The sequence below is a fragment of the Mycteria americana genome, chromosome Z, assembly GCF_035582795.1.
Source record: "Mycteria americana isolate JAX WOST 10 ecotype Jacksonville Zoo and Gardens chromosome Z, USCA_MyAme_1.0, whole genome shotgun sequence".
Lineage (NCBI taxonomy): Eukaryota > Metazoa > Chordata > Aves > Ciconiiformes > Ciconiidae > Mycteria > Mycteria americana.
Window position 1 is genome coordinate 75,033,433 of NC_134396.1, and position 13,741 is coordinate 75,047,173.

At 34.9% G+C, this 13,741-nt stretch overlaps 1 protein-coding gene across 1 annotated transcript in view; it reads left to right on the plus strand.

Moving 5' to 3' along the window:
* RASA1 (RAS p21 protein activator 1) overlaps positions 1–13,741 on the plus strand; it is a 68,570-nt gene that overhangs the window by 18,396 nt on the left and 36,433 nt on the right. Inside the window, exons 3-8 of the mRNA XM_075526528.1 lie at positions 2,710–2,845; positions 3,763–3,833; positions 6,497–6,614; positions 7,638–7,669; positions 9,298–9,350; positions 10,072–10,222. Of these exons, the coding sequence (XP_075382643.1) occupies positions 2,710–2,845; positions 3,763–3,833; positions 6,497–6,614; positions 7,638–7,669; positions 9,298–9,350; positions 10,072–10,222 (561 nt within the window). The remainder of the gene's footprint in view (positions 1–2,709; positions 2,846–3,762; positions 3,834–6,496; positions 6,615–7,637; positions 7,670–9,297; positions 9,351–10,071; positions 10,223–13,741) is intronic.

A 13,741-nucleotide genomic window follows, 5' to 3' on the forward strand; every position in this document is an offset into this window, starting at 1 on the left:
GACATGAAGGCATAATTCTCTTAAGTACAGACAATATAGCACACAAATAGTATCTCATGTTTGCATCTTGCCATCTGAGCTGTCAGTTTCAGCTTCTCAGCTGTACTGATACTTGTTTGGGAACCGGTTATTGTGTAGCAGTAGCAGAAAAGTAAACTCTGCTAATACTTGCTTTCTAGTGCTGTTTTAGAGTCCGGAATTATTGTTAATAACTTCTCCTTTTGAAGCCAGTATCAGGCAATTGGCAATTGGTTCATGCCCACCATAAAAGTGTTTCTGGCAACTCAGGTAGAAAATAGTCTAATGATTTCTGATTCCCTAAGGAAAGAGTCCTTACAATATTTTCAAACCTTAAAGAATCTTTCATTCCAAGATCCATGAAACACACAGAGATAAATATCCAAAGGGAATTAATTTGTTAGTTAATACTGTTCTTCAGAGATTGGAGATGTTTTCAGTTTCATTCTTTGACTGCCAAGTGTATATTTTTGTTTGTTATTAGATAGGCAAATGTTACACTCAAGAACGTTGTCAACCTCAAGAATGGCAGGCTTAATGTAATTTCAACCAAATATAGGGATGGGTCTCCTATGTCCCACAGACTAGAAGTGCTGTTTCCACCAAAGCTTGATCTTTGCCAATTGCAGCCTACCAGGAATGGGTGAAACTTCCATTGCTAAAAAAAGTCCCTCATTTTATGTCCTAAAGTGTTATTTTTCACATTAAACTTTTCTTAGATTTCTGTGCAACTGAAATCCCAGCATTTTAGATGAAAGTTTCTTAAACTCTATAATTCTTTCGGTGCCTCTTGAAAGTTGCATACAGACATATATGCTCATGGCAGCATATGATTGATTTATAGGATATGAATCTGTCAAAACGAAACCTTTTTTAACTGAAGTGTTACCTTTTTTTGGTGAGTCAGAGTGGTACAAAGTATTTTGAAGGAAGGTATTTATCTTTTAATCTTGTCCTTCAGAATTTTCTGTGATTACAGAAGTCTTTCTGTATTTGCTGGCTCAGTGTTCTGAAGAAAGGTTTCATTTAAGCTTGATGAAATAATAATCTGAAACACTAAATTTCATTTAGAACCTAATCTCTATTGAATAATTTACCAAGGAATCTTACAGAAAATATGCCAAAAGATCTATCCTATCTCCTTAAAGTTATATTGTTTTCTGACTCCCCTTGCAGTGCTATATGCTTAAAAACTTCAGACTTCATCTCTGAGGATTCATCTTTGTATACATGTTACATCACTGTTTGGGAGAAATAATTTAGTTCAAAGAACTGACTGAGAAGGAAGATTTTTTGGGCAGGAATGTATCAGAATACTGACCTGCTAAAGACAAAGAGTAAAAATGGAAGAAACCAATAAATACTGTACTCATTTGCGATGAGGGATAAGTTTCTTGGCAATTGAATGTGTCCCATCCTCCCCCCCCCCGCCTTTTGTTTTTGAGTTGTTCACAAGCTTTGTGAAGAGGTCAAATGTGAAGTAGGACACTAAGAAAATTCAAATATGTTTATTCTTGGTACTGTAATTTATTTTCAAATAACCTTAAGATAATTCATCTCTCTTCTGGAAACTGGAGAGACAATTAACATGAGCTTTCAGGTTTTAATTTCTTTTTAACAGCAAAATTTACTTAGCTTGGTGGTAATTTGTTTCTCAATTTCTTACATTTTTGTAAGAATGCAAGTGAGCTGCTGCTCAGGACTTCTGTTTGATCTCTGTGTTGCTGGAAAAATTCAGATCTGCTTGATGTCATCAATTTACATAATGTGATAATTTCTGTGGATTGTCTGGTCAAAAATACTAAAGTTGTTTCAGATTAAGTACTTCTTCACTTTTGCAAATGACTCTTGAGTGTAACAGGAATGTTTTAAATACTGTTAATTCTTTTACCTAAACAAATAATTTCTGACTGCTTTTAGTATTTGTAGTGACTAGCAATGTGAACAGACATGGTACTTCCCATTTTTGATATGACAATGCATTAATGAATCTCTGTACTTTCAGAAAAACACAACTTTTAGAGAATAAAATGAACAGTTTTGTAAGAATTCTTTGTTGTGTTAAACTACTGAAATGGTTTTGTAAACTTTTTTCCCATTAGTTAGCAAATTTGTAAGTAGAGTATAAGGAGATACTTTGATTATTCCAAAGTAATTTCTTAACTTTTAATATGGATGTGTAAACTGACTGTAAGAAAGTGACTGGTTTTTGAAGGTGTTTTGTTTTTGCACTGTATAGTCAAGTGCAGTTATTTGTTGTTAAAATATTTTAATACTTCGTTAAATTTATATAAGCCTGTCATAAAAGGTGTATGTCCTGCATGATACATGTAATAATGCTGTTATGTCTACTAGTGCATTACTTCAGTTTTCCAGGACACTCACAATTACATTTTTCTGTTTAATTTCATTAAGTTCTGACAAACGTACTGGTGTTTTTTGTCAATCAGCACTTCCTTTAGAGTCTTAAAATACTGGTGTATCATGCAATATATAGCCGCAATTTTTGATGAAATATTAATTAGCTAAGATTCACTTACATGTTTATGGAGAGCTTGTAATACTGCATTTTGCTGAATGTAGATGCTGCTTTAAAAATTAAACATTATCTTAATTTCCTTTTTCTTAAAAAAAAAAAAGTAGCAAAAAAATTTTCTTATGTCAAGCATCTTTTTTTTTTTTTATTAACAGGATTATTGCCATGTGTGGAGACTATTACATTGGTGGACGTCGTTTTGCTTCACTCTCGGACCTAATCGGTTATTACAGTCATGTGTCCTGTTTGCTGAAAGGGGAAAAGCTCTTATTTCCAGTAGCACCTCCAGAGGCAAGTACTAAAATTTTTATAGTAAAATTTTTAAGTGCCAATAACTTAAATGTTAGTAACTTTAGTCACCATTTGTAGTTTTCTTTGGAAAAAGCAGTGTAGAAAGTTTCCTGTAGTTCTACATAGGCTCAGCATATATATTGAAGTATAAGGAATATAAAAATGCATTCTTGCTGATACAAAGTAATGATTTAAAAAAAAAATTGCTATTTAATGACAATGTGTAATGAGAAGGCTAGATGTCAGGTGTTGCAGTTATCTCCAAATGTAGTAATAGCATTGTAAGTAAACAGAGATAAACAAGAAAACGTGCAGTTCTTGCTAGTAAATAGCACCATTGTAATGGTATGTAACCTCTGTGATGGTATGTACCACAACAGTAACCTCTATTGTTTTGTGATATTTTGTGTATGTAACAACGGTTTCAAAATATGCGTCCTGGAAATAACCAAGGTTTCTGAAAATGGGGCTTCTTTCACATGCCCATCCTTAAAGCAGTGTAAGTCATTAAAATGAAACAAAACACTGCATAATGCCCCCCCCCACCCCCCACCCCAAAACCTAAAGAAAGATGTTTCTGAGTGTTAAACTTCTGGAAATTTCCACTCAAAGTGTCAGAAAGTTTAAAAGTACACTTTTATGGGAATTATCTTACTGGTGATTTATTTTTAAGATGATAAACATACATTATCTGTCATGCTAGAAGACAAAACAAAATGAGAGCTCTTGTAGCTAACTGTATGAATTACGCTCCTCTAGCTCTCAGTGGTTTTGAGCTTTGAAAATTTAAAACTGGCAAGGGAGATATAAGTGACTGTGACCAGTCCTTTGCCTCAGAATAGCTAATGCTAGGGAGAAGGATTCTACACTAGAAAGACGGAAAAGTATTATCTTTGCTCTCTTCTCTTAAATGGTAGCCTGTGGAGGACAGAAGGAGAGTTCGAGCAATTCTACCTTACACCAAAGTGCCAGAAACTGATGAAATAAGGTAAGTTTTAATAATAGTAGCTGTTGTGAAATTCTCAAGAGTATTTATAAATAGTAATGATTTAAGTGTGTGTTCATATGCAAATACTGTCCAGTTGCATGTTAAACTTAACACAATTAGGTTAAAGGATGATGCCTCTCTGTTTTCTTTTGTTGTTGGAAATAGCATTAAGATGTTTTATTCTCGGTATATTTGTTTGTATTAATTGTAAGGAAAGTTACACTAGGTTTATAGAAGTAAAATTAGTAATGATACAGTTTTGAAGTATGTTTTATAAACCCCTACATTTTTCTTCAAGAGGGTGAATTTGTGTATGAAAGAATTCTGTGCAGAAATGTTTCATATGAGTGTGTGAAATAAATGAGCTAGGCTTTTTTCCCTGAACTGCCACAGAACCAACTAGTAGCAGATAAATAGTTCAAGCCAAACCAATTCTGACCACTAGAAAGAGAATGTGAGCATTGACTACTCATAAATGGAAGAATAGTCTACTTAATGCCTTCTTTGAAATAAGAAAAAAGAAGCAATGTTAAAAAAACTTTGCCTTTAATGTTCTAGTATTCAATTTCTTACCTGTGCTTAGAAACTTAGTGACTATTTTTTCTGAGGGCTCTTTACTTCTCTCTCCATAACATGGAGCAAGAATGATTCTCCCTTCCCCTTCCTTTTGGAAAGAGTCTGTATTGAACAAATGATACTTTTAAATGTGTAATCTCCCATAATTTTAAGATCTTAAAAGATTACTGAATTGCAGGCCTAACTATCATATTCTCATACTTCTCTGTTAATTCTCTTAATTCTCTGTTAACTGTTACTTACTTCCTTTCTAACATTGGTACCTCAATAATTTCTTAGGGATTGTCTGTACTCCCTATCTTGCATTTGCATGAGATGCTGTGTGGAAAGGAAACAAAACGAGCAGTCCCATATCCAATAGAAGAGCATGTGCTGGTTACTTGGAATTGATACTGCTTTCTTGAGATGTCAGAATTATTCTGTTTTCAGTTGGAAACATACAAGGGTTTGAAAGAGATTTGTAATGATTTCTAATCTCTCTAACGAGACAGACAGTCTTGGTTTCATAAGCTGATTTAACACACCAATTGAATTGGAAATTGGCTTGTTTTGGGGAATATTATCCTAAGGTATAGAGAAAGATAGATGAGAGCTTTATATCCTCATTGACATGGAAATTTATCCCAAGGCTCACAGTCCAGTCCTATCTGACCTCTTTAAAGAATGCTGTGAGGACATTTGTCTTTGAGATTATGTTTTTCTGAGCAGGTGATAAGAAGGTGGTGAGACAGGGAAGGGACTCTCTAAATGCATATTGCAAGTAAAGCTTCCTGCTATGTATAAGAATAAAAAGATAAATTTGAGTCCATTAAGTGTCTGATTGCACCTACCAACTTAAGAGGAAAACTTTTTATTACTTTACTATCATAACAAGAATTGTAGAAATTATACCTTTTCTCCCTCTTTTAGTGTACAGCTGAAATGCAGAGTTCTGTGCTTGGGTTTTGAGATCCACATAGCTAAAATAGTTCTGTTCAGGGCATAGCGGGACCAACATTCTCAGTTTGTTCTAGGTCAAATTAATATGCTCTTGAGGACTTTATGCATTTCAGAGAATCTTGACTTAAAATTTTAATATAATAATTAGTATTTAGAATGTTTGAAGTATTACAAGATTAATTTCAGCCTGTGTTCCATGCAGTAACTTAATGTATAGTGCTTTGTAATAGAGCTGATGGAGGGTGTTCTTGCTGTCTGTCACCCATTCTTAGGATTTAGGTTTATTAGCAGCTGAATTTATTCTTTGTTTTTAATAGTGGTTTGTTGGTTTTTGTTCTTTAGTTCTTGCCGTTTGCTTCGTCCTGGAGTTAATGCCTTTTCTGTTAGCCTACTTCAAATAAGAGAAGTGCCATAGAAATTTGCTATGTAATTTTGGACTGAAATAGTAGTTAATGAGCTTCAATACTATTGCTGTTTTCTGTGCCCTGATGCATTATCAAACTTGATTGAGGAGTCTTGCTGTGCTATAGTGAAAGGTTTTCATATGACCTGAGTTTAGGATAACACATAAGGAGTAACTTACGCTAATCTTTCAGAAATGAAACTCCCTTAGACAGCTTAATGCTTCTTATTTATGCTTTTCTTGTAGCTAATTGCATGGCTTCTCTGGTAACTGTTCTGTACTCTCTTTGTAGTACTTGTCTTCATATGCGAGAACATAAAGAATAGATATTCCACAGGCTTTTATTATACAAGATCAGTTTCTGTGTGATTCTGTGTGTATCTCTGATTATTTTACTTGTGTTTAGTATATGATTCCTTTTGATAATGAAACAATTATTACTATCTTTTAATATTGTTGTGGTGTTATTTTTGTTTTACACATCTTTAGCACACTTTGAAGTTGACAGAACTGAAGTTTGGATTGAATATTAAACATAAATCAAAACTATAAATACTCATATATAGTAGCCACTTAACTGTGAGGAAAAATACCCATGATGTGCTTGGGGTATCAATTAATGCAGTTTTCACTAACAGGTTTTCTCAAATATTTTGCAGAAATTTTATTCAAAAATTCACTGTGTTCCTTAAACTTTGTATTATGATTGTATCTCTCATTTAAATCTTACTGTAACCCTCTTCAGTTTCCTTAAAGGAGACATGTTTATTGTCCATAATGAATTGGAAGATGGCTGGATGTGGGTTACAAACCTACGGACAGATGAGCAAGGTCTTATTGTAGAAGACTTGGTAGAAGAAGTGGTAAGTAATTTTTATATTCAAATTCCTGAAATGAATTAGATTTTTCTTGTAAAATAATATTGAAATAAACCAAAACTAGTGACATTTAATTGTCTGTTTTCTAGTTATCTATTTTTCTAAATGTAGTAATTGGATCTACTCGTTTTAAAGTAGTATAACAAATCTTTAAGCCTAATTCAGTATCAAAAAGTGCTTATTCACGTGTTGTCCAAAGAGAAGTACAAATGAATGGTACTGTAAATTTACCAGGCAGTTTCTTAAACTTGACTGTCCTGGTAAAGAATCTGCTACTCATTTAACTGCATTTCTTTTTTATATTTACCATGAAACATTCACAAACTGTACAGAATGTAATTTTGTGTTGTGGTAGGTCTTTCTCTTTTTTTAAGGGTGAAGCATGGGTTAAAAATGTATTGATAAGTTAATTATACCTAGAAGGGCTTGTGTGGGCTCAGGAAGCTAACCAGGTGACCTGCAGATAATTCAGTTACTGTAGGGGAACAGATAGTTTAATATACTTCAGAAGGAAAAAAAAAAAATTCTTTTTTTTAACAAGCGCAGCATTGCTTTGGAGTCAAATATTATCAAATCTTTGATAATATTGTCCTGCACAGTACATGTGTTTTGCTGTGTTACCTGCAGATGCTTCTCGCAGATCTGTGTCAGGATGTGAATGGCTAAATTGAAGTGGCAGTACTAGACTATTGAACTGTAGACTGATGTATCAGTGGTTAAGTTAACCTTAGGAAAGCTGAGGTTTAAAAAAGTTACCACTTCTAAAGAAGGACTTGAAACATGACAGAAGCAATCCTCTGAAATAACATATTTTGGCTGAATTTCCACTTAGTGAATGAAGAGGAAAACTTATTTTCATAAAACTGCAATAAGCCCTTTAGTTCAAAAATGTCTCAGACTTCTTAATGTTTTTTTCTACAGAAGATCTTAACCTATGAAGTTTATTTTATTTTTTTTTAACTGAGATGTACTGTTGTCATGCACTTAATATGTTAATTTTCTCATTAGGGAAGAGAAGAAGATCCACATGAAGGCAAAATGTAAGGATTTTTGTTTTGTTATTAAAAGCAATCATAACTGTTTGTAAACTTCAGCTATGAGATTTCCCAACTTTTGGGAAGGTGAACCAAGGAGATTTATTTTTTCATCTCAAGACTTTTTTTCTATACTAGCTGCTGAAGATGCATGGATAATTAACATGAGAGAGTCCTGTAATAGGTATGCTTATTGCTAATGGGTTTTGCAGTGTTAAAATCTTATATGAGTCCCTATATGATCACTTTCAGCCAAAATATGCACAATAGAGTATTTCTTGAACATAGTGTTTGCCTTAGAGGTAACCTTTTCTCAGATCTGCACAACTCTAAATGCTGGAGAGAGAGCAAAGTACCATTAGAAAAATAGTGTGATAGTTACAGCTTGTCTCTCAGCTTCATGTCGTAACACTTAAGCTTTAAAGAGAATGCCAGAGGCCTGTAAGATTTGTTCTGTTTGCTTAACTACTTAAAATTTTTTAAAGATTGAATACAATTTAGAATCAACAATGTATTGATATGTCAAGCTGTTGATAGATTATTTTCAGGAGTAAAGATGAGTTCCAAAAAATTTCCAGTGGCTTGATTATTGCATCTGCCCTCCATTTGGTTACCATATTTGCACTAGCTGCTTTCTCTGTTGCCCAGTTGTGGTCTACAAGAGACTGATGGCTGAAGGAGGCATTTCTTGTTATCTTAATAGGAGAAAGAAAATGCCTGGTGTATTTGTTGTTTGTTTACTGTTTGCTAGTGTTCTGCTAGTCAATTTGGCAGTAGGGGTGCCTTCAAATGTAGGATTTATTTATTTATTTATTTGCAAAGTAGTTTGTAGCAGATGCTTGGAGCTTTGATACTGTCCGTCCACAGTTATTTGTGCCACTCAGAGGAAGCCTGGGGAGACAGTGATTCCTTTGAACATTCCAGTAGCCAGAAATTACCCTCTAAAGGTAGTATAGAAAGAAAGTTGGAACTAGAGCTCTTTTCTGATACATAAAGAGGCCATATTTTTAGCTTTCCTTTAAAGGACAGAGTAAGCAATTAAGTTGTAGCATGTTAAGCTGTTCTGTAGAATTGTAAGTATCAGGCTGAGACGGGACAGAGGCTGCTGAATTTTTTTGGACACTGCACTGACACAGGACTCTGGGAAGGTACAAGGTGTGAGATCAAAGCAGTTTGTATTCAGTAGTCTAGCAAAGCTAGGTTTTATTTCCACAGCTTCTGTCAAAATTCAGTTTGAGTTTTTCTGTACAGTGGTTAACTTCCTTGTTTGAGCTTTGGATTTCATAATTCAAGTAAATTGCTGTATGAGACTGACTTCAAATAATGCCTATCAAATTATCTACCATTTAGACAATTCATTTTCATCTCTAAACATAGTTGGATTTGAATGTCAACTCAAAGAGTTCAACATTTTTATTGACATTAATTTATTTATATACCTGTTAATGTTAGTTTTTTCATGCTTTGGTAGAACAGAATCATTAAGTGGCATAATCATTGGTTATCTCATCTATATGTATTAGGTCTTTTTAAATAAAGGTCAATTCATAGGTGCCAGAGCCTTGGATGTCACTACAGCCAAAAAAGAGAGCTGGTAATCTTGCTTTCTAATTTTTCTCTTCATCTTTGTTAAGATGGTTCCATGGGAAGATCTCCAAACAAGAGGCTTACAATTTGCTGATGACAGGTACTTGTATTTCTGATTGAAATACACTGGTAGTGAAGCAGCACAAAGTGATCCTATTTGTATTAAACTGTGGCAAAGCTTCCTTTTATGTGTGAACATATATGAGTGTCCTAGTCTGACCCTCCCCTGTGGTTGTTACCTCGATAGAATACTACGTTGGAAGAAAACTATTGTGGCTATGAATATTGAGTATATTCTCAAATACAGTTAATTTAATTATTCTTGATTGAAATAATTTTTTAAATTAATATATGTGTAATAAATTATTTCACTTATTGATATCTTCATCAAAATGCTGTGGAGAATATGCTTTTATATACCTAAAGGAAAATATATTACAAACTTTTTTAGCCCTTTCATAGGGCAAATATTTCTTTAAATGAAAACATCAAGATTTCTGACCCATATTGTTAAATAGCATACTTTAAATATTAGAACAGAAATTGTTAATTTTTGAAAACATGTTGTCAAACTTTTTTTTGTATGCTCTTGTAAAAAGGTGGCAAAGATGTGGCTAGGTTGGCAGCTACAGTGAAACCATTTTACCTTAATTTTGGCAGTTTAGTACAAGTTCATCTAGTTTGAGATCACTGTTGGAACTTCCCATATTGACTTTGTATTTCTTCAAGTGTGCAATTCTTGCTAATTTAAGTGGAAATGGGTTTGATAAGGGCTCATATACAACACTAACAAAACTAACACTATTATGATATCTTTTCAGTTGGTCAGGTGTGCAGTTTTCTTGTGAGGCCTTCAGATAATACACCTGGTGATTATTCACTTTATTTTCGGACCAGTGAAAATATTCAGCGTTTTAAAATATGTCCAACATCAAACAATCAGTTTATGATGGGAGGCAGATACTATAATAGGTAAGTTTTAATGGTAAAAGAAATTGTGTGTATTTTATATTAATGTAAAGAATTTCTATAACTTGCTCCTGATAATTATTTACTGCTATGATTGTAAGACTGTAGTTTTCTTAATAGTATACTAATGATTTTACCTAACTTGCTTAGTAGTTACTTGTGACTGAGCAAGTTCTTAAAGCTTGCAGAAGCCTAAGCGTAGCTTGTTTCTTTCGAAGTACAGTCCTTCTGCAAACCAGTTTCTTCACACTATAAATTGCGGATTGTATGGATCATATGTACGTTTGTAATTAAGAGAATGCTGTGTTGTCTTGGAAGGTACTATTTGTATTCTTGTCTATTTGAAAAGGGAAAATAAAAATGTTAATTTTATCTGAGACATTCAGTAGGGTTTTCAAATAACAGAAATGAGTATTTACAGGAACAGGGAAAAATACCTTCATTGTTGGAAAAAGTCATTAAATTGCATTGTAATATGTGTGTGATACTTGGCTCAGAAGTACAGATTGCTTCATTTACAGTGAGCAAACTTGGGATGCATTTGTTTTGCCATTGGTACAAAAAATAGTAATTTCTACAAAATCAAAAAGAAATAACAAGAGATATGTTTCCCCTTTTGCGGGAGAAGCTAACAGTAGCTAACAGCTCCATCCTTGATAATCTTGTTTTTAGAGTTGTCGTAGCTGCAAGACTTCTCAGTAGTGAAAACTTGACTCCCTCTTTTAATGGAGGCCATTGCCTGCCTCACAAAATCAGCACTTTTCCAGACTTGCTCACCTAGAACCAGGGCATTCTTCATCCCAATAGAGAATTTCTCTCACTTCCAGCTTGGCTTCTGAGTGGGTAGAAATCCAGCAGCTGGTGTGTCTGAGAAAATGTCAAGGTCTCCTAACTAAGAAGTTCAGTGGACTTTTTCATATGACTTCAAATGGACGATGGTGTGAGGCTAAACAATTGGAACCTTATCAACCTATGCATATCCCATACCCAGGCTGCTTGAATACCTTCTACATTAATCAGTCTGGCCTCCAGACATCCTCATTGAAAACCAAGCTAGCTGCAGTGTCAGCCTTTCATAAAGGTAAATGCTCTTTTGCCCATTATCTGGTTACATGGCTAATTAGGAGGATAATAGGCTAGGAGACCCCACTCCAGGTGATGTCAAACTAACTAGCAAATTAGTGGAACTCTCAGTTGTCTCAAATGGTTTTGCAGCATTAAATAGTATACCTTCAGAAAGTTCCTACGTTAAGTAAGTTATTACTTTAGAATACAGTGCTGGATTCACTTGAGGCGTGTATAAAAATTACATTTATCTGAAGGAGATTCTTTCCATGGTGTTGAATGGAAAACAAGATTGTAAAGTTAAGCAGCACTAAGTTATGAAAAATGCTTTTAGATTTTTTTTTTTTTATATTTTTGTATCTAGTTTGCAGAGATTTTCCTCAGTGTGAAAGACAATGTGCCTAGCTTTAAAAGGCTTCATTTTTGTTGCATGTTTTGGAGAATTACTACTATACTCCTAGGCTCCCATTCAGTCCAACTTAGTATATGCTGCAAGTTGGTAAACTTCCTGGAAGTTCAAACATCTAATGAAGTATGCAATGCAAGATAATAAGGCTGCAAAGTGAAGATGGTAACTGCCCAAATTCTGTAATGTAAGATCTACCGTGGAGGGCAATAAATGAGGAGCAGGAAAGAGGGAATAACTTTGTGGGCTTTTTAATTCTTCTATTAGGTTATTTAATGGGGACACTGTAAGAAAGAAGTCTTTAAATATGTGAAGACTAATGTGGTTTTGTTGTATGGAGTAATTGGAAGTGGCTGAAAAACAACAAACCAGGGCATGGTATCCAGAACAGAGCTATACAAAGCATGAATTTATGCATGATAATGAAACTATTTATTAGTATTTCTTGGTGCAGAGAGTTCTGTCTTTGTGGCTTATCTAAAAATGTAGTGTTTGTCTTCAGGGTGAAAATTTAAGATTTAAGGAGTGCTGCTGCTTGTTTAATGCCTCTGTTTGACGTCTTCCATTAACTATAAGCTTTTTTTATATTCAGCTGTTTCAATAAATGTTATCAGATTTCAAATAATTGAAATCTGATACTAGTATTAGACTAGATCTTTACAAAATCATCCTTGGTAGTAGGGTATTTCTTACCTCAATTACAGTTTTTGTGATTGTAATTGGGGTAAAAGATAAAATGAAAGCCATCTGCTCTTTGTCTGCAGGGTATTGATTACAGTTATAGGCTCAATAAATTATAGACCAAGATTTTCCATACAAAAGAAGCTAAAGAATGGTAAGAAACACAAAATGAAGGAAGTTTGTTTTATTTCTCAGATATTTTGACTATCCAAATGTGAGACTGGAACAATGATAACCTATATAAGCAACAGTATGTCTGCCTGTATTCCAGAAGTTACTCCAGGTCATCATAGGGAAAGAGGTCCTGGGTACATCTGAGGAATCTCGTAGTCTGTGCTGTGTAGGAAGACTTCTTTTTTCCACCAACCTGTTCCTTTTGCATGTGCTCCCACCACTCTGTACGTAAATTGCTTAAAATTTCTGTCAATGAGTATGACCAATGGGCTGTGTTTGCAGTCTGTCATACAGAGATCTGCTCTCATTATTTCGTTCTCTTGTATCAGCTCTGCCGAACAGCCAACCTGTAGTCTTTTAGCTGTCCACTTGAAAGTCCCAATATATAGCACCTATATTGCATACTTATTGCGGAAATTACATTGACTGTGTGACGAAGGAGTATTTTTCCCATGGACTTTAGTAAAGCATTTAACTTTTCTGGATCTTTCTGTTTATTCCATGGATAACAAATTACTCCATTAGTCATCTTTCTACATTTTCATGCCAAAATTGGCAAAGCCATTTCTTGGGGTTTGTACCGAGTCTGATCAGGGTCGAGTTAATTTTCTTTACAGCAGTCAGTATGGCGCCATGATTCAGATTTGTGGCTAAAACAGTGTTGATAACACACCAGTGTTTTGACTCTTGCCAAGCAGTGCTTGCACAATGTTGAGGCTTTCTCTGTTTTCCAGAGACCCAAACTGACCAAAGAGATATGCTCAGCAATAAAAAATGGAGGGGATGTTTCGTCTTCCAAGGTGGGTGTTGCTCAAACTGTCTGAGCATCAGTCTGCTTGTGGGAGGTGGTGAGTGATTGCTTTTGCGTCACTGCCGTCCCCCCTGGTTCACTTATTAGACTGTCTTTATCTTGAGCCACAAGTTTTGTCACATTTGCTTTTCATGTTTTCTTCCCCGTTCGGAGGGCAGGGAATGAGCAAGCACTGCAGGGTGTTTAGCTGCTGGCTGGGGTCACCCCTTCACAGGCCTTTTAACATCCCCTTCTTCCTCCTCCTTTTCTTGAGCTTTTATTGCTGAGCATGACATTATGTGGCAGGGAATATCCTTTTGGCTGTTTCAGGCCAGCTGTCCTGCTGTGTCTGCTCCCAGCTCCTTGCCCACCCATGTCCTACTTGCGGGGTGGGCACAAGGGAGCA